The sequence below is a fragment of the Cydia pomonella genome, unplaced genomic scaffold (assembly GCF_033807575.1).
Source record: "Cydia pomonella isolate Wapato2018A unplaced genomic scaffold, ilCydPomo1 PGA_scaffold_30, whole genome shotgun sequence".
Classification (NCBI taxonomy): domain Eukaryota; kingdom Metazoa; phylum Arthropoda; class Insecta; order Lepidoptera; family Tortricidae; genus Cydia; species Cydia pomonella.
The window spans coordinates 253215-274645 of NW_026907865.1; the positions used below are offsets into that span (position 1 = coordinate 253215).

Genomic DNA, 21431 nt, shown 5'->3' on the forward strand with positions numbered 1-21431 from the left:
GTGAAACGTAAAAGTGTGACTACAACGATTGGTTTCGTAAGACTAAAAATAAATCAGCGATCATTAGCGCTTTATAGGGTCCCTTATCATAAAGTGTTCAACTTGTGAGCTTATGTAGTGAAGATATTGTTGGATTTCTAAGAATTAAACATACAACAACGTTATCATTTAACAGTTAGTTGTCTCCTACCGTTTATTTTATAATGATTAATATTATAATAATAATTAGTTATTAATTTTTACCCATTTATGATTTTCAAATGACGTCAAATCATAAAAAAGTGCGCCATTTGTTGAAAATATATTTTAAATTGGGTTAATACATCACGTAGTCCATCATTCGTCATCTGTGATTGTATTTATATATACTGAGGAAAAAAAAAATGTATAAATGACCGTTAATGACAAACAACTCTTTAGTTCGCACTGTGATTTGGTGAAATTCACACATATCAATCGAGCGCTCTCAACAAAAATGAGTTGCGACAAGTCAAAAGCTTTGACCCGTAAAGACTTCATCAGATTAGTCGGTGGTGTAAACTCTATCGAATATCTTTATCAAGAATACCAAAAAATAAAGAATATTAAAACAGAAGGAACGTTTCGCGCCTGTATAACTGCTGCTAACTTTGAAGATAAAAGATGTGGAGAAAGGCTGTGCTTCGACCACAACCGCGTGGTCCTTTCAAAAGAAAAAGGAGTCACCAATTTCATAAACGCATCTTACATCAACGGGTTTCAACAATCAAAGACGTACATTGCTACTATAACGCCATATTCAGAAGCAACAATCTGTAAGTTTTGGAGAATGGTTTGGAAACATCAATCTGAAATCATTGTAATGCTCAATGCACCTGTTCATTATACGGAGGGAATTTATTACTGGAACCCAAAAGAAGGAGGTACGTTTCATTGCGAAAAGTTCAGGATTGAGACTCTTAAAGTTCAGATGATTTTCCAGGAAATCCAACTCACAAAACTTTGTGTCACACACGAAAACGGAGGTGAATTGTTCGTCAACCACTTTTTATTTAATTGGCAGAATAAGTATATCTCACCCCCAGAATATGAGTTTCTTCACTTAGTGAAGATGGTACGATTATTTGTAATTTGCAGTGAAGCAAGATTCTCATACCAAAAGTCCTATGGTGGTCCATTGTAGTGATGGAACGGGACGAACAATGGCTTTCTGCGCCATAGACATAGAAATTTCAAGTTTTATAAAAACAAGAAGAGTTGATTTATATTCTACTCTATCGGAACTGAAAAAAAAAACAGATTTGACAGCTTTGATAGCTTGGAGGATGTAAATTACTTAAGTTTTATTCACTTGGTTTTGTGTTGTTATTTTAAAACTTATCCCTTAGAATAAAATAAGTGTTTTCTATTTTTTTACAAATCTCAAGTAAATTTTTTATGTATATATCATAGTATTAACTTTTTTCTAGAATAAATTTAGTCATAGATAAGTTAGTATAAGATTTATGTGATTTCTAGTGAGATTGTAATTTATAAGTAAACCAAAGATACCAAAGTTATGTAATAAGAATTTTGTAAAAAATTTTTAAAATGTCTAATAAAATCAAGGATTTAATATGCAACCCTGTTTCTATTTTTTCAAAGACCTAAGCCATTGAACAAGCTTTTGGAAGTCAAATTAAAAGTCTTAGTTAAAGTAATAACTTTATTATTGAAATAACAAGTGCAGTAGAAGAGATTTAAAAACATACAGAATCAGCTTTATACTTACAACTATTTTGCTTTACAATCACCAAACACTTAAATCTATAATTGACACAAGAGGTACAATACTTAATCACTGTCATCACTACAATATACTTTAGAAATTGTAGTATCGGCTCCAAAGCTTCCAAGAATACTCATCATTTTTTTATCATTCATATCATACGCTATATGATAAGCCGTCATCTCAGTGCAATTTACAGCATTCAAGTCGATTGCGGGGTGTTCACACAACCACGTAACAAGTTCGTAGCTTTCACTATAAACAGCCTGGTGAAGAACCGAATTACCAGTTCGATTCTTGGCGTTGATATTAGCGCCCAAACTTAAAAGTTTTTCCATAAGATCTATTGCAAGTTGCCCTGTACGGAGGTAGGCGACGATATGAACACATTGCTGTCCACTGTAGTTATTTTCTTGCAGAAGAATTTTGTTTGAGGGCATTATAAACTGACTTACTCGTTCCAAAAGTATAATAGAGCCTTCAGCAGCAATTTCATGGAATATATTAGTGCCAGTTGACGATACTTTTCTAAAAATATTTGCAATAGTAGCAGGATCCATTTTTTAGAAGAAAGTTATAGGTCTTAAACAAAAGAAAGACAAGACTGAAGTACTGAAAACTGTTACATAATTTTCTTTTTATATGACCCTTATCTGGTAGTGAGATCGGCTTAACAATGAAAAGTTCAGAATTTAGGCCATCTTTGATCTATTCTTTGCCTAAGAATGGCAATACAATATGAGTATTCTTTTCATTTGGTTGCTAAGCTGATAGTTTGAAATAAAACGAGGGGTATGCGCATCATTTTATTTCACAAAAATTACAGTGTCAATTCCTTTAATAATTTTAATCAATTACGATTACATTTTAACAACGATTATATTACTTTTATATAAAATATTAGCTCATAATTAGTGCAAATGTGCAAAATACATCAGTCAAGACTCACAAAAAAGTTGTTTCACCTCTGGATACATGTCAAACAGCCGCAAAAACTCATATAGCACAGTGTAAATAAATACATATTGTTCTACAGCGAAAACACTTGAACGTCTTTGTTTTCGTACTTGCATTACTATTTCGGGTACTGAGATTTTTCCGGTTTTTGCTAATTGAGTTATACATAAGTTTGTAGCACAAAACGATCCTGTTCTTCCAATCCCAGCACTACAGTGAACAATAACAGGTCCAGTGGGTGCATTTGTTGCTTTTCTTAAAATCTTCTGATGCTCTTCAGTCATATCTATAATGAGCTTCATCAATGATTCGCATTTAGGAGGTACTTTTTGATCTGGCCAGTCTAAGTACTGATAATGCATAATCAGCCTGCTTTCCTCGGTGGTGCAATTAAAAACTTCAAATATCGTTGTGATGTAATCCGAACTTTGTGTGACATCTACTATTTTGATTGACAGCTCACCTGCTTGAAACTTCACTTGTGGGTTGTCCGCGTTCCAGTATTTAGCACATTTTTCTTCTCCGGCAACTTGAAATTTTGTCAGCATGATAATTATACGGGAGTTTTGCTCCCATGCCATTTGCCAAAACTGATCAATTGTTTCTTTTAGAGGCCCCTGTGTTGCTATTATAAACTTCCTCGATGTTTCATAATGGTCCACGAAATTGGCGTGAATGTAGTCAGTATCACAGTTCTTTTGAGTTATCTTCACACGTGAAGCGTCCCAGCAGATGATGTCAGGATAACGATTTTTCTTTTCGTTTTCTTGCTTCGAAAAGTGCTCAAACGATCCAATCTGCGGCTGTGACGTGATGAGGTAATGCTCGAATCGGATTGTGTTTAAATAACCAGCTTGATATCTTTTTCTTCTAAATTCTTCTTCACTCAGTGTAGTTAATTTTTGGGAAAACATAATTAATTTTAAATTCATTTTAAATATTCGAACAATGCGACTACGTACTGAAGTGTTGGGGATGACAATAGACAAGTATTTATCAGCTTTCGTTTATATCCCTTTGAATCACAGGATGTTACCTCCCACAGGATGATATTTCCTACCCGTGAATCATTAAAAAATGCCTAATAAATTTATTTAGTGATAATCTTTTGTCTATTCAAAGTTGAACCCTCTACTCGGATCATCAGTAACAAAACTATAAAACTTGTTTATCTTAACATAGGTCCTGATTTATTGGTAATATAGTTATGACTCTGCATTTTTGTCGAGAGCAATTAGCAATTACAATATTCATGTTATTTCTCAATCAGGAGTACTCATTCTGATTCACAGTTACGAGTTGGTTTCCCTCAGTTTTCATTGATAAGAACTTTGGGTACTGGTTAACCAAAGGACATCCGTTTTCTGCCCACGCAAAATTTAAACAGTCATCGACTCTACAAGTGTCAATTTAAATACAGATTTGTGTAAAAGTTATTAAAACTATCAAATAAAATGTAAAAAAATTTAATCAATTAAGACTTACATTCTATTTACAAGTACGATATTACTTCTAAGTACAATATTGGACCAGTTTTTATTTCAGAGTCACACTTCATAATTTAATTACTTTATAAACTTTATGAAATAATTAATACAAACGTGTAAAGTACATCAGTCAAGGCTCACAAAAGAATTGTCTCATTTCAGCGGACGTATCAAATAACTGCAAAAACTCATGTAACACAGTGTAAATAAATACATATTGTTCTACAGCTATAACACTTAAACACCGCTGTTCGCGTATCTGCATTACAATTTTCGGTACTGAGACTTCTTTAGTCTTTGCTAGTTGATAGATACAAGAGTCTATAGCGCAAAAAGTTCCTGTTCTTCCGACTCCAGCACTACAGTGAACAATAATAGGTCCAGGTGTTAGTCTATTCACTTCGTTGATTAAAGTGCTCCGATATTGGTCATTTACATCCCAAATAAGGTTTGTAAACGATTTGGTGTTGGTAGGTGCTCCATACTCTGGCCAATCTACATATTGATAATGTAGTATCAGTCTGCTTTCTTCGGTAGTGGAATTGAAAACTTCAAATAGTGACCTAGTGTATCCTGAATTGTTTTTGGTCTCTTTCAATGTTTTGATTGAAAACTCATTGGTTACAAAAATATTTTGTTTGCTACCAAATGCAGTCCAGTATTGAGCACATTTTTCTTTCCCATTTTCTTGGAGTTTCGTTAGCATGACAATAATCCGAGAATTCTGCTCCCAGACCATCTGCCAAAATTGATTAACTGTTTCTTTCAGAGGTCCCTGAGTCGCCACATACTTGTTTGGTCTTCCACAATGATCAACATAATTAGCATGTATGTAGTCAGTATCAGCTTCTTTAGGCGTAATCCTCACTCGAGATCTGTCCAAGCAGGCGACGTCGAAGTAACGGTTTTTTTTTTAATTTTTTGCCCTTGAAAAGTACTCAAACGATCCAATTATTCGCTGTGATACGATGTAATTATGCTCCGACTTGACAGCTTCTAAGTAATTGTTTTGATTTCTTCTGCTTCTAAATTCGTGCTTCACTCACTGCAGCTAATTTTTGGTCACTCACTTTGAGTTGTAAATGCATTTTTAATTTTTTAATAATGCGACTGTACGTAATGAAGTCTCGAGGATGACTTTAGATAAGTATCTATCAACTGGCGCTTATATTCAATTAAAGTCAAGGGATGACACTCCCGTTCCGTGAATTACTGCTGATAAGCTCATTTAATGGAATAATTAAGTGATAACCTATCTTTTATATGTATTGTGAACTCCAAGTCCGGATCATCAATAACAAAACCATAAAACTTGTTTATTTTAAATGACACTTATCGCAGAAAGCACAGATTTCTTGGAAATACACTTGAGTTAAGATTATGTAAACTTTATTTAAATTATACTTACATTTTAATAGCAATTAGAATATTGCTCTTAATTACAACACTGGCTCATAGTTCATAAGAAAAGTAGCTCATTTATATCTCATAATTACTTTAAACTCAAACATACACTGTAAACTTTATAATCAGTCAAATAAGCTATAAAATATTGAACGGGCAAAACTTACATTCGAGCCCGATCGACTAATTGTTATCAAGATATGCTTTAAGTAATTGATAGGATAATACATAGAGATCTGAGCGGCAAAAGGACCCAAATTTTTGCTGTCGCATTTTTTCGAGGGTATGTGGCAATGACACGATTCCTGTAGCTTCTAATTGGTTGACACACATATCTAACGCACAAAATACATCGGAACTGCCAACACCCTCGATACAATGCACCAGCATAGGGGGAATAAATGTCTTATCAGCTACTTGCTTCTTTAACTTGGCATACATGTGATTAACAAAGTTATAAAACTCTACAAAGGCGTCTGGTTGATGACTAAATTTTTCTCTGGGCCAAGCGGTATATTGATAGTGAAAAATTGGACGGCTCCGCTTGTACTTAGGTCCTGTTTGATTTAAACTTAAGACAGTTAAAGTGTAGTAAGGAAAGATTATAATCTTCCAAGTCTTAACCCTAAATTTCTTACTCACTAAAGTATAACGTTCTTTTGGAGACCAATATTGATAGGTGTTATCAATTAACTGGCACGTCATCACTATTATTTGGACTTTGTTGTCCCACACTGCTTGCCAAAACACGTCACGGTCTTTCACATATGGATTTTTTATGCACAAGAATTTTCGGTGGGTATCGTAACTGTCAACGAAGCTCGCTTTCAGGTTTGCTTCATTATTGAGCTTCTCACGACGAAGGTAATGCACCAATGGAAGACAGCCATTCTGCTCCTCTCTTTGCTCCGAAATTATTGAATTAAATTCCTCTTCTATACGAGTCTGTAGATTTGGTTGGTCCATAAAGTGGAAAAAGTCGTTGGTATTCATGTTTGGGGTGCAGGACTTTTGTGACGAGCGTATTCTATCAGAAAGAAAAAACTATGCACATTAACTGATAAAAAACTGTTCCTTCCTAGGTAGTTGTTTGTAAACTAACTTTGTTTGGTAGTAAAAAACCTTTATATACCCTTGTAAAATCCTACGCACATGTCCGACCATTAGCATAAATTAAATAGCCACCTGCGGTTCAATGATTTTAATTGTTCTACATAAACAGGGTATTCCTCGCCCGTTATCTTTATTGTTAACTCTCAAATGGATTAATTACTCCAAATTAAATTAACTAGTTCAACTATTTACGCACTAAGTTTTTAAGTAGGACGATGCTTTTAACCCTAGACTGACCTTACTGCAGCTTTCTAGGTAATAGGAATCAACTTAATATCGCAAAGTAAACAAAGGATGTTATTGTTAAATTTTTAGTCCAGGTGTGATTGATAAAAACAGCAGGAGCACTTACCTAATTATAAGAGGGCCATTTGCACTAAATCCTCAACAAACCGCTCCCGTGAACACATTATGACCAACTCGTACTTCTTATTTTCATATTGTTGTTTTGCTATCTGGATCTCTTTGTTGTTTAGTTGCTTAGCTTCTTCCGTTTGAGGATTTTTAAGCCTCAAACGGTTAAGTTTCTCCTGAAGTTTAAGGACTTCTCTCGCAAGCTCTAGTCTATCTTCAGGGGAATACATCCTGATGATGTACGTATGACCGTAATAAGACTTCACAACGAAATAAGGAACTTATAGGTACTCTGTGGCTTATAGGTCGTCGGGTTACAGTCACCGAGGTAATAAATCAAGATTGCGATACAGAAAGTATTTGTTAACTGTAGTCGAATGAATCAAACTAGTAGGCAATGTAAAGTCCTTTACGTTACAAAATAAAGCTCATTTTTGTTCAACTAACAAGATATTTTTTACCATACATAAATTTATTTTGCTCCCAAGAATAAAAGAACAAAAAACAGTCTGGATTTGGGAGCCAATGTCAATGTGACCTAAATAACCTAAGCCAACTGACGTCATTGATATATTATTAAAACAATGCATTATGTTAGAACACCTCGAACTTTAAAGAAAGTGAATACATAATTTTATTTTTTATGCATTCAGAGGTATGTTATTAAAAGTAATGAAAAGGCAGTTTTTAGCCAGTTATCAATAAAAAGAAAATACGTAACCAAACATATGATATGGATGTTTTATTTCCAGGAAAAAATTGACTGTTAGGTCGTCTGTTTTCGGGACCAGTGTCAGATGTCTACATGACGAATAAAGCTATTGTCCAGCTATTGCGCTCGATTAAAATCATTTGGAAAAAATTAACAAAAGAGAACAATTATTCGTATATTTTTTCCATAACCAAATTAGTGCATCGGCCCATGTGAGTTAATTAGATTATTGTTTTGATGACGCAAATAATATACATAAAAATTCCCTTTGATTAGTTAATAATAAATGGCTATAAAATAATATCAAGATAAGCGACCATTCATACCCTTAATTGGGTCGTTCATGGGAGCATTGTTTATTAAAGAGCATATTAAGTGACGCATTATTTCCAATCAATTACACTATTGATGACGCAAAAACCTCAATTACATTAAGCTACACCTTTTACCTTAATTTGTATGCTTTTGCATGACGTCTTTAAGATAAAAATATTTTTTTACTGCACACTCTACATCCACTAGTGGATTTCTTGATGTTTACGGCGAATAAATATTGATAAGCGTTATAATTATAAATATCTTGTAATTTCTTCGCTGTAAGAGTGCGACATGCTTTAAATTATTTTGCCTACAGTTCTATGAATTACAGCTATTAATCTTTACGATGTTAATGACATTTCGTAACAAAGGGTCTAGTGTTCATCTAATTCTTGAAATGACATAAGTCTAGGCTCATTTTGTTGACAACATAAAGTGACAATTTCGTCATTTTTTATTTTAATCGTACCTCGCGTTTACATCAGCTTGTGGCGTACATTAAAATAATTAAATGACTAATATAAATGCTTTTACTCAGGAATTTACTTAAAAAGTTGTAAAATTTGAACAGCTTTCAGGAAACGACCTCCTGATAAGCGTTTATTACTAGACGTGAAAAAATAACATATGTTTTACATGTAATGTAAATTAGGAAATCTAGGTGAGGTTTAGGTACCTACTTCACTGGAATTTTCCTAATAAAATTCTACAAAAATACTTTTATTTTTTGGACTGAAAACAACAAATAAGAATGTATGGTTTCACGGAAATAACATAAAAAGTCACGTTTGTACTGAAGATTAATTACATAGCTATAAAAAAAATAATTTCTTCTCTCTTGACTACGAAGTAAGAGTTATTTATGTTTAACTAACAGGTCCAAGTGCGAAAGTTGCACCAATGTACTCTGTTTTGAATAACAAAGTGTTTTGAAGCAACTGATTTTATATCTCGAAATATTGTAGTTAAATTTGGCTCATGACATTGTTTCATATATTGACGTGTATTTTGCTGATATACTTTTAATAATGTGATTTAAAAGAATAGACTAACATTGACGCAAACAATTGAGAGATTATTTAAATTAAATAGGTATAGAACAAACTAGTTGTAAGGAAAATTATTGCTGATTTAAAATAAAATTACCTTTATTTTAAATTCACCCATTTAATAAAACACTTAAAAACTACGGTTCATAAGATCAAATTATCGATAAAAGTTGTTACCTATTAATTGATAGAATATAATTGATAGCTGCAAACTTATGTCTAAAAATATTATGAAAATTACAATAAACTGATGGACTTTAACTCGTTCACTAAACACTCAGCAACATTTTCATTTTCACTCAAAATCATCTTCATCATTTTGTAGTCATTGTTTTGTTTTGCCACTTGATATGCCGTTAATCCACTGTTATTTCTTATGTTCTTATCAATACGCATTGAAAGCAGCCAGTCCATGAGCACGTAGTCCTGTCGTTTTACTGCTAAGTGCAAAACAGTGTCTCCTGTCCCATCTTCTTGCGCGTCCAAATTTGCTCCCATGTCGAATAGTTGAGCCATTATCCTTTCAGCTTCGGATCCTTTTAGTTTTTTAACAGCAGTATGTAGACACGTCTCTCCGTCGTCGTTCTTCAGTTTCAGTATTTGTTCCAGTTCTTTTTTACGGGTAGCGTTCCAAATGCGATCTAAAATATTGTCAAGGCCTTCTTCAGCAATTAAATGGAACATAGTAGTATTTCTTTCAGACCTTTCTTGGCCAAAAATGTTGTTCAGTTTGCGCGAAGACATTTTTCAGAGAGCTAGTTCACTTGTTGAAGTCCCGAATTGCAATAATACTACGTCCTACTAGGAGACTCTTAAATAGCGAGCTGACATAAAGGAATTCATAAATATAAATAGCTTCTATCACCGGTTTTCCCGTAGGTTAAATGTTATCGCGCTTAGAATTGCCGCGTGCTCCATACGGGTCCATGCCAACCTAAATGACTTCAATTCATCAATTACTTCAAATAGGTATAGAACAAACTAGTTGTAACAGAACCTGTTGCTAATTTGAAATAAAATTACCTTTATTATAAATTTACCCATGTAATAAAACAGTTTAAAACTACGACTAATAAGATCAAAGCTTGCACATTTCACTAGCAAAAATACAAATAGTTAATCTCTCGAATTTAATATCAAATCTCTAATTTCACTTAGCTTATCGGAACAGACGGGCTCACTGAACGCTCATAACTATTATCTTCTTTAATTAAAAGTATCTTCATTATTTCTTCTTCATTGATTTGCTCTGCAATTTGATAAGCCGTCAATCCATCATTATTATTAATGCTTTTATCGGCGCACATCTCTACTAATCCTTTTACCAGCTCGTGGTCCCGCTTTTTCACTGCTTTATGCAAAACAGTGTCTCCTGCATTATCCTGGGCATTCAAGTCTGCTCCCATAGCTTTCATCAACGATATCATCTCGTCAGCATCACTTCCACTTCGGGATCTTACGACTTTATGGAGACACGTTTTTCCGTCGTTATTCTTGAGTTTTAGTATGTGCTGAAAAGCTTTATCTTCAGAATTGTTAAATATTCTATCAAGAATATCGTCACAGTCAGAGTCAGCAATCGAATGGAATATCGTACAGTTTCTTCTGGTAGGATCTGAACCGAATATGTCGTTCAATTTATCAGAATCCATTTTTAGAGAGAGTAAGATATCACTTCTTCGTCTCGAATCGCAATAATACTACGTCCTACTGGAAGACTCTTATATAGTCGGCTGATAGAGGAATTCATAAACAAAAATAGATTTTATCGCGGGTTTTCCCGTAGGTTAAATGTTATCGCGCTCGGAATTACCACATGCTCCATACGGGACGTCGCCAACCTAAATTACTTCATATTGTTTAAAACGAAATGATATAATGCGTTGTAACAAAAAACATAATTCTCTGCTTGGCTGATGGAGTCTTTGTTCACCTGTCTTATCTTTTGCAGAGCTTTCGATACAATTACACTCTTTCCCTTCTTAAATTCAGCTATGCACATATCTAATAGACAAAATACTCCAGATTTATTGCTTCCATCACTGCATTGCACGACTATAGGCCCAGAAGTTGCAATATCATTTACAATACCGATAAAACTCGTTAATTGCATTGGGTTATGCGAAATATTGTCCGACGGCCATGTAGTGTAATGATAAAGTACTATTTGCCGCGTGACTTTACCTTTTTCTTTCAACTGCAGCAATGACATAGTATAACAATCCATTATTACAATTTTGATAGTTTTTATCACAAGCTCGTTGCATTTTATTTCCTGATTTTCTTCTAAACTCCAATATTGGTAAGTAATTTTGCAGTCAGTGGACAGTATGACTATAATATCGCTATTTTCATCTATAACTGTTTTCCAAAATTCATTTAAGCTATCTTTGGTGGGATGTTTAGTACATATGTACTTGTTAACATCGTAACAAGTACTGTTATGCGCAATTATATTTGTCATACTCTGCAAAATACCTGAAGCCTTCTTATCAGATTCCACAGTCTTCTGGTGTTTGTTTATATCAGTGTATTCATTTAAAATTTGGGCGATGGAGTCGGGACTTTGCATAAATTTTAAAAAACTTCTAGTGCTGAACCGTGACGGGTTTGGTTTGTCTAATAAGCTTAGTTGTATCTTCTTATCACTCATGATTATCACTAAAAATAAAAAACTACGTTACTAAAGCTACAGTACACCCTTACGTGAGGGGTAGTTTCAAACGAGTGACACAATTTCAGGTTTCAGGCGGATTATATAGGTAAGATACACGTGGTTGATCGATTATTGGAAGAAAAAAACACCCACATTATCTGTTCCCATACCTGTATTCTATACAACCTTATTGGTGCTACCCAAAGTTGTTTTTGTGTACTTATTCAGTCTTTGGTTGCTAACCTAACCAAAATATGCTTTCTTCCAATAGAAAGTTGTTTATTTAGCCCGCCTGTGTACTAAGGGTAGAATATTGATAACTTGATCAATATTCAGGGTTGCTTTGCCGTTTACTGAAGTATATAATCATATTCTAATATATTAATAGATGTCTAGACAGCAAATGACAACATCATTTATCAACTACCATCTACCATTATTGTATCGGAGGTGGTACTCACATGATTTTGACCATGGCTGGAAGATGAAACTCGGTTGCTCTCCATAGCTTGAAGTTGGCGTTGTGCACTCTGGTGGTGATATTTAACTCGATCCAATTCCCATTTCAGACGATCCCTGTGGGTCTCTACGTTACGTAGTTGGCTCTCCAACAATTGTATTTGAGAACTGAACCGGGCAATTTCCGATTGTAGTCTACTAAAGTCTGCATTATTATTAATTTTTTCCGTGATGTTGTTTGTACAATCAAAAATAAAGTTATGATATAATTCATAGGGAAATCCTATTTATATTGGTCCTTTTACTGCCTATAGTGATTCAATAGTGATTCAATAAAAGAAGTATTTAATTTCATATACTGAAACGTGATGCTTTAATTTAGTATCACCGCTTTAGTTGCCTAAACTCCATATAAAGGATTTTTAATTGTACCTTAGCTTTTTAATTAACCACATGGCAATTTTATAGTTAAAATTAAATTTTAATAATGTTGAAATGGATATGAAATTCAATAGACTGAAACCTCGTGCGTCATATCGATAATACTGGTTAGAGGAAAAAAATTAATATTGATGCTAAAATGCAACCGTATAAATGTGTCACGATCAGTATAAAATTTTCATTCGATACTGATTTCTCGTTGAAACAAGGACTCTTATCCCACGAAAGTAAATTTAAAAAAATGGGTGGGATTTTCACGAAAAAACAATCTAGTGTTAGTTACAATGAAGAAAGAATAATAAAGATCCTCGAACAAGAACATCAGAGAATATTACACGAAAGGATTTATCACAGCTGCAGTATATCGGTGCAGCCGGAAAATATTGTGAAGAATAGATACCGGTTTTCACCTTGTTTTGATTATAACAGAGTGATCCTACCAGCAGATAACGGAGAAAGCGGCTATATCAATGCCAATCACGTCAACGGGTACAAAACTCGGGGCAAGTATTTGTGCTGTCAGGGCCCGCTTCCGTCAACAGCCGAAGATTTTTATAAAATGGTGTTTGGGTATCAATCGAGAGTCATCGTTATGCTGACAAAGACACACGAAGAAGGTCAAGAAGTATGTTACCAGTATTGGAGCCCGAAGAAAGGAAATACAGTGTTTTTCGGTGACTTCACCATTGAAACAAGGCAAGTAAAGACCTATCGTGACCATATAGTGACCAAGTTGCGGGTGACAGACGACAGCGAAGACTCATTGGACATCACACACTTTGCCTACACCGATTGGCCTTTTAAAAGTGTGCCTCGAAGCCCAACAGATTTTCTCAACTTTGTCCTCAAAGTCAGAAAGGCTCAAGCATATGCGGAGTTTGATAACAAGAGCTCCAACTTTTCTCCTATGGTGGTCCACTGCTCTGCTGGATTGAATCGCACGGGGACCTTTTGCGCTTTAGACATCAGCATATCGAGATACAATGAGAGTGTGACGATCGACCTAGGAACAGTGGTAAGAGATCTCCGCAAGCAGAGATACAACTGCTTATCTATGCCCATGCATTATATATTTTGTTATTTTACAGTTTTAGAGTATGTTAAATTATCTGCTAAGAAGACGGGGTGTTAGTGTTGTAATTTATTTTTAAGACTAGTTTTTCAGTATTAAAATAAAATAAATAAAATAAAATAAAAATCATTTATTTCAGATTTGTTTAAAAATCCATAGAATGTTAGTTTTAAATTATATCATTATGTTAGTATTAGATTAGATTACATTAAATTAAATTAAATTAAATTACCTTATAAATTATTACAGATAAGTTACAAATTATTAAATTAAATTACAAAATTATTTAATGAAATATAAAATTATAAAATTATTTTACATTAAATTAAATTATTCTGTTTTATCTTATTTTCATAATTAACTAATTTTATCATTTTACCCTCCCCGTTACAATCTTTACCCAGTGGCCCAGAATGGGGCAGTCAAGGCGTCCAGCCACCATCTTCAGGATGACATTACCACTACCTCTCACTCGTCTCAGCAGAGAGGCAATCCTCTTGCGTCTGATGGCATAGAAGTCATCTGTGTGCGCCTCGGCAAACATGCCGGACGCACTGCAGTGGCTAGGCAGCTTGAACATCATCCTGAAGATGTTGTTAAATTGGACCCTTAACATGTTATACACGCGTTTTGTATGCTTCACCCATAGACTGCATGAGTAGAAAGATGTACAGTAAGCTTTAAAAAGAGTGAGTTTTACTTCCCTTGTACATCTTGCAAATCTACGGATGAGCATGTTGCCCCTCACTGCCAGGGCCCTTCTCTCTCTTTCAATATCCAGGTCATCATCTAGGTCCTCTGTTACTATATGACCTAGATATTTAAATTTCCTAACTACTTTCAGCACTACCCCACCCAGCCTGACCTCAGGTATATTTTGTGGATTATATTTACGCGCTTTAAAAAGCACCATCTCACTTTTACTCGAATTATACCTGAGCCCATGCTGAGCGGCGTAGCTTTCACATTTTTGTACCAGCTTCCTTATGGAGTTGATTGAGGGGCCGAGCAGCACCATGTCATCCGCATAACTTATGTTGTTGACACATACACCGTCTATATGGCATCCAACATGCATGCTGCTCAACTCCTCAATCAACCCATTAATATACAAGTTAAACAGGACAGGAGACGTGAGCCCGCCCTGTCTGACACCGCATTCCATTTTATACTGGTCAGACCACTCCCCAGCCCATCTTACCTGATTGATCTGGTTGGCATACCAGTATTTTAGAAGGGACACATACTCGGGTGCAACCATAGACTTTCTTAGCTTATCCCATAACAAATCATATACCACCAGATCAAACGCTTTAGATAGGTCTAGGAAGCAAGCAAAAACTGGTGTGTTCCTATCCTTATAGTACCTGACAGCCCGCTTAAGGCACAAAATTGCACTCTCCGTGGATAATCCTGCCCTGAACCCAAACTGGGCATCATGAATTCTTACGTGAGTACTAAGATGTTCGTCAAGCAGACTGTCAAGTACTTTTGCTATGACAGTAGCAAGCGAGATGGGTCTATAGTTTGCAAAATCTGCTATGTCACCTGTCCTGTTCTTAACCAACGGGACAACTACTGTTTTCATTAGCTGCTCAGGTAGGTAAGCATGACTTATACACAACGAGAAGAACATGGCCAATACATGAGGTAGACATTGTCCTGCATATTTAAGGTGCTCGATACTAAGGCCATCGTGCCCCGGAGATTTCCCCCTCTGCATGGTTCTAATAACTTTTTCAACTTGTTTTGCAGTAAATTGTATGGTACTATCTCCCACAGTGGCCTTAGTATCGCTCATTCTCTTATTGCCAGGTTGGTATAATGATGATACAGTAAACAATTCCCTGAATGCATTTGCGATACTCTTCCCGTCGCTTACACCCCCGACACTCACAGGGACCCCAGGCTTTACACTGAGTTTATTGGTATTTTTCCAGAAGCCCTTAAAGTCTTTAGCTGAATGGGAAGTGGCTAGAATATCACATTTAATTTGTTCCTGCTTCTCTTGACACCATTTTAGCTTTGACTTAAAGAGCTTCCGGCTTTCAACCATTTCAAGATGAACTCTGCCCTGTCGAGGCCTTCCAGCATAAATCCAGCACAGAAACTTCTCCCTAGCGTCCCTATGAGCATCCGAGACATACTTATTCCAACCTACTATATGTTTTTTCCTATGCCTGTTTTTACTTGACTTTCTGGCTCCCTCAGTTAACACATTAATTATAGTAGAATATATATTATCAAGCACTTTATAATGGTTACTGTTAGTACAAGTTCTACCAGCACAGTCCTTACATTCCATAGGAAATTTTAACTGTTTCAAACCATTATTACATAGATCATGGTATAAATCCACCTGAGCAGGCTGCCTTTCACCCCAGAACACACCTTCAAGAGGTGATTTCGCTGTAGTACATTTAATTTGGACCTTATTTAAGTCACACTCTACAATAAGTGGATAGTGGTCAGACCAATACACATCTTGTCTTACTGTGATATTTCTTACCGTTTGTCGGGCTGACTTTGTGACTATGCAATGGTCTAACCACCTATGACAACCGTGGGCCTCGCTAATATATGTATAAGTATTTGACATATATCCTAACATATCCACATCGACACAGCACCAATCTTGTTCCAAACAGAACTGTTCCAATTCCCTATAAAACAGTTCTGCAGGGTGTGCATTGAAATCTCCCAATACATAGACTGCCTCCACATCACTATTGTCGTCCAATATCGCATGAATCTCGCTTAAACATTTAGTAAATATAGGTAGATTATCCGTGGCGTTAACTGGCATATATACACTGAACACTAGAATTGACCGGTCTTGTAGTCCTAACTTTACAGCCACTATTCTAGTACTTACAGTTCTTATTACCGACGCGCACTGGAAAACGTTCTTACGCCACAGAATCGCCACTCCTCCGTAAGGGCGACCGACAAGTACTCCGGCCTCCGTATCAACCGCCGAGCAGCCCGTGTACGAAAAATCATCACTTACAGTGCCTAACAACGGGATTTCATGACTTAAAAGCCAATGTTCTTGTAACGCCACAATATCCGCCTCCCCACACAATGTTCTCACACCATCTATTGAACGTTTTAGCGATTTACAATTATAACTAATTAATTTAGCAATTTTCTTGCTCACCATTAATATGTTTTGAATCACCACTATATTCACTTATAGGCTTATCTTGCCTGCCTCTCAAATCAATAAAACGTCTGAATGTCACACCTGTTGGCCACAACGAGCCTTCCATGTATTTATTTAGATTTGTTTGTGACACATAAATTTTGTACGAATGATAGTCTTTTTGCCTATGCGATTTCATCTTGAATAAAGTTACGTTTTCACCCGTTTTTTGATATATGTAATCCATTATGTCTCTCTCCGCAACATCTTTGATTAAGATTATTATTATTATTATAAGTGTTTTACCTTAAATAAAAGTTATTTATTTAAAATATTAATAATTTTTAATTACTATCTCCTTTTACACACTTTTTAGTATCAACTTTGCAACTCAAAATATTGAAATAAATTTAAATAATAAGCAATTGACGTATGAAGACAATAATAAATCCAAAAGGTAACAAGTATTTAGCGAATACAGAGTATACAGTTCATTGTAGCTTATCTTGCACTACTATAATCAAATGACTCACTCACAATAGGCCGTTGTGGCTTGGGATTTGGTTTGAAAACGGTATTGTATAAATAATTGATTTTGTTTTTCGTGTAGTGACCATAGATGTAGGTAAAATAGGTCCATGTATGTCATACAATAGTAGTTATTCTTCAAACATTAGGAATGTTATGACTTTCTGGGTAAAACCCAGGTCACAGGTCAATGTTGGCCGATAGTAAAGTAGGCACACTGTCGGTCCAATTTGTAAGCACCAACGATATTTGAAGTAAACAAGACTCGTTGTCTTCATTACTTCTTGACAATAAAATTGACTTTCGCGATCTTATTACTGGAAAGTTCAGGGTCGTTTGTTTAATCGAGGACACATACGTCAATTAACAATTGATTACGAGCTTATCGCTCTGAAATTCCCAGTATTCGTTTGTTTATAGTTAGATTATTTTATCTCATAATTAGGGATAAAGTTACAACATTCATACACGGAACAATTGTTTCCACGTAAAATGTTGCGTCTTATATGTGTCTTATATTATATTTAGTATAATAGGACCCATCTGTTCACAATTTCAATTCTAATTTTAAAAAGCTATATACTATTATCTTTATTCACAAATTGTTTCACACTTATATCTAAATAATAAATAATTTATTCAAAAATTAAATTCATTATATTTATATATAAGTATACATCAGGTCAAATTTTTACTAAGTCACTAACTTTTGAGATCAAAAACTTTCCTGTATACACGGCGATTAACACGCGAGATAATTATCGAATCGTCGCCACTGATAGATATGGGTCGGGAAGGCACACAAGTGACACACAACGTAGCCATTAGCGAACTGTTTTATTTAACTCGGTAACTGGTTTATATCGCGGTGGGCGCAGCCACCGTGCGTACGTACATCTACCTATGCATGCATATACAACATATGGATAGGTCTTTAAAAATGATATTGAGGTTTGTAATATCATTTTTTTCTAAACTGAATAGTTTGCGCGAGAGACACTTCCAATTTGGAAGTTCCAAAGTGGTAAAAAGTGTCCCCCCCCCCCGTAACTTCTAAAATAACAGAATGAAAAATCTAAAAAAAATATATGATATACATTGCCATGCAAACTTCCACCGAAAATTGGTTCGAACGAGATCTAGTAAGTAGTTTTTTTTTTAATACGTGTTCACGCCGCTTCGCTACGTTTACCATTAATTATATGTTTATTCTGAGTTCAATCTTGTTTCCACTACACAGAGCATATATTTGCATTGTATCGAGCCGCACCCAATCATAACACCTGAATATCGCGTGATATGTATAATTAGCCAATCACAGCTCCGCATCCTCACGACACATATGCCGGAGCCTTCAGCTCCCTACACTTGCTTTCCTATCGCCACACAAACCACACTATTCAAAGCAATCTCAAAAACTGTAATTAAACAGTATTATTATATTTGATTTGTGGTTTGCTTTCTAAAATATCTAAATCCTTGTTCCTATCCGGAACAAAATGGCGACCGTGACCGGACCTGCAGCTATTAATCAGATTTCGAAGTCTCCGTTGCAGTTCCTTTGTTCCTAAGCGACGAGTTCTCCGCCACGTGCGCTACGTGCAGCGCCTAGATGCCTGGAGAAGTTCCAAGGCATCAGCTGTGCCCTATCCTGTGCATCGTGCAGCGAGACCCGATCGCCTCAGCGTCTGAGAGGCGCACCTACAACCCACTACGGAGTACCTACGCCACGTGTACTACGTGCAGCGCCTAGTTGCCTGGAGAAGTTCCAAGGCATCAGCTGTGCCCTATCTTGTGCATCGTGCAGCGACTCCCTATCGCCCCCGCGTCTAAGAGGCGCGCCTACAATCCACAACGGACTCACGGCCTACACGCAGCAGCCACGTGCCACGTGCCACGCCGCACCGGAAAGCGCCTACTTTGTTCTGCCTGCCCTATAATCAAGTGAGCCCGTTCCTATTACTTTCCTAGTTCACTCCTCTTTGATATTTGCCAGGAGCGAATCCAGTTACTCAAAAAAAAAATTATAGCCTAAAATACCTACTCAATTTTTCCAACCGAAAGGCCTAAAAGACAATCGCCTACCTATATTTCTGCTTGCAGAACCTACTTTAAGCGATTAGAAATACCTATCTTTACCAGTTGCACTCCTATTACTCTAAATAATCTTTGTTAGGCACCGCTAGCATTGCATTTGTAATAGCCTACTTCACTGTGCAGCTAACTTCATTAAAACATTAACCTGTTTAAAATATTTTTGTCAATTTTCCAATACCTAATTGCACCCACGTGGTCACGCCTGTTCATAACCTAACAGTTTCCAGCCAATCATTTCATTTCCTAAATTTTAAAATTAAAGTTTGCAATTCTTGTCCACTCGCTTATCGCATCGAATCAGCTGTTTAGCCCTTCATTTTTTGCTATTCCAGTGACCTACATTCGGTGCAGTATCCACAACGCCCAGGAGTGCTGCGCGAGCGCACTAGTTCCTCCGCGCGTGCCCGAGAGTTCATTATCGTCTGGCAGAACGTACGGCGCATCGTGGGACCATTGAGCGAGGAGCGTATCGTAAATATTATATAACTTGTTTACGTACATTTGCATTCATTTTGCCTTGATAATTTCATTGGGACAAGTGATTCTTTATGTCGCCTATAGATTCAAAAATGCCAGAGAAAACGCCAGAAGAACAACTTAAAGTACTTAAAACTAGACTTAGTTCAATTAAAGGTCGACTAACTATATTTAAAACCTATTTGGATACTTTATCCGTTCAACAAAATATTTCGCCCTTAGAAACTAAACAACTTTCAATGAAATTATCGAGAATGCAATCTTTATATAGTGACTTCGATGAGGTGCAAAGTCAAATAGAGATTTTAAGTGATTCTAACCAAGCTAACGAATTGACAGTCCGCGATAATTTTGAACAAGAATTTGATTCGAACATATCAATTGCCCAAGATATTTTGGAAGTCAACTCGCCTTCCAGGGATGCCTTGAACAACACGGGTTGTTCTCTGCAGTGTCATTATGAAGCCAGTGACGTTCTTGGATTTAAACTCCCTGTTATTAAAATACAAAATTTTGATGGTTCTTCTTTCAAGTGGCTCGAGTTTAAAGAAACATACATTTCTTTAATTCACGAAAATACCAAAATTAAGAACGTACACAAGTTTCACTATCTTCTTTCGTACCTGGAAGGGGAGGCGGCTCGCGTTCTAAGTAACTTAGAAGTATCCGATTCTAATTATTCCGAGGCTTGGCAGCTTTTGTGCAAACGCTATGACAATAAACGGCAATTAATAAACAATCACTTAAAGGCTTTATTTAGTATCGAATCAGTGCGAGAGACCGACAAGTCCCTTCGATTTATTGTTGATCACGTGACTAAGAACTTGCGGGCTCTGTGCACTCTTGGTTTGCCCGCTGAACGGTGGGACGTACTAATAATTTACATGGTGTCGTCAAAATTAGATAGCGACACTTGTTATAAATGGGAAGAACACAGAAATACGCTTCCAGAAATTCCAACTTTAAATGATCTTTTTGATTTTCTCAAAGCCCGGGCTGATGTTTTAGAGACCGTCCATAGACAGAAACATGACAAGTCTAGGCATTTGCCGCATCCGCCCGCGCCTAAACCTCAAACCTAAATTTATTTATTGCGATAATGGTCGTAACTTTGTCGCAGGCGCTAAGGAAATAAATAGTCTTCTAAGATTAAATAAAATTTGTGACTTTGCAGCTCAGCGAGGGATACAATTAAAAAATTACTTTTAGGTATATAATTATACGCTCCTCGCTAGTGGTCTCGCTGAAGCTGGCATTCGTTCTGTCAAACTTCATATATAGGATATTAGGGCCGACACATTTAACTATCAAGCAACTGGCTTCTCTGTTTGCCAATATTGAAGTTATCCTTAACCTAACAGCCGATCCCTCTGTCCTGTCAACCCATCATCAAATGTTTTCCAGCCGCTTACCCC

The 21431-nt window shown here is 36.0% G+C and overlaps 4 protein-coding genes across 4 annotated transcripts; all 4 read right to left on the reverse strand.

Moving 5' to 3' along the window:
* Positions 1 to 2125: 2125 nt before the first annotated feature.
* On the reverse strand, positions 2126 to 9034 carry LOC133533975 (tyrosine-protein phosphatase non-receptor type 9-like). The gene has a single exon (XM_061873065.1). It carries the CDS (start codon positions 3634 to 3636, stop codon positions 2686 to 2688), a length of 951 nt encoding a protein of 316 aa, XP_061729049.1. The 5' UTR covers positions 3637 to 9034; the 3' UTR covers positions 2126 to 2685.
* Positions 9035 to 9378: 344 nt separating this feature from the next.
* LOC133533968 (putative ankyrin repeat protein RF_0381) lies at positions 9379 to 9885 on the reverse strand. Its single transcript, XM_061873058.1, has one exon. The coding sequence runs from the start codon at positions 9883 to 9885 to the stop codon at positions 9379 to 9381; it is 507 nt and encodes a 168-aa protein (XP_061729042.1).
* A 410-nt stretch (positions 9886 to 10295) lies between these two features.
* LOC133533969 (putative ankyrin repeat protein RF_0381) lies at positions 10296 to 10793 on the reverse strand. Its single transcript, XM_061873059.1, has one exon. The coding sequence runs from the start codon at positions 10791 to 10793 to the stop codon at positions 10296 to 10298; it is 498 nt and encodes a 165-aa protein (XP_061729043.1).
* A 3187-nt stretch (positions 10794 to 13980) lies between these two features.
* On the reverse strand, positions 13981 to 17180 carry LOC133533986 (uncharacterized). Its single transcript, XM_061873077.1, has 2 exons — positions 14149 to 17180; positions 13981 to 14113 (listed from the first exon to the last, which is right to left on the reverse strand). The coding sequence occupies exons 1-2, from the start codon at positions 16930 to 16932 to the stop codon at positions 14090 to 14092; spliced, it is 2808 nt and encodes a 935-aa protein (XP_061729061.1). The 5' UTR covers positions 16933 to 17180; the 3' UTR covers positions 13981 to 14089.
* Between the last annotated feature and the right edge of the window lie 4251 nt (positions 17181 to 21431).

Excerpts from the sequence above, each read along its gene's own strand:
- LOC133533975 (XM_061873065.1), bottom strand. The coding sequence starts at position 3,636 with ATGAATTTAAAATTAATTATGTTTTCCCAAAAATTAACTACACTGAGT.
- LOC133533986 (XM_061873077.1), bottom strand. The coding sequence starts at position 16,932 with ATGGTGAGCAAGAAAATTGCTAAATTAATTAGTTATAATTGTAAATCG. Across the intron at positions 14,114-14,148 it reads TAAAGATTGTAACGGGGAGG|ATAAAACAGAATAATTTAAT; the intron begins GTAAAATGATAA and ends TATGAAAATAAG.
- LOC133533968 (XM_061873058.1), bottom strand. The coding sequence starts at position 9,885 with ATGTCTTCGCGCAAACTGAACAACATTTTTGGCCAAGAAAGGTCTGAA.
- LOC133533969 (XM_061873059.1), bottom strand. The coding sequence starts at position 10,793 with ATGGATTCTGATAAATTGAACGACATATTCGGTTCAGATCCTACCAGA.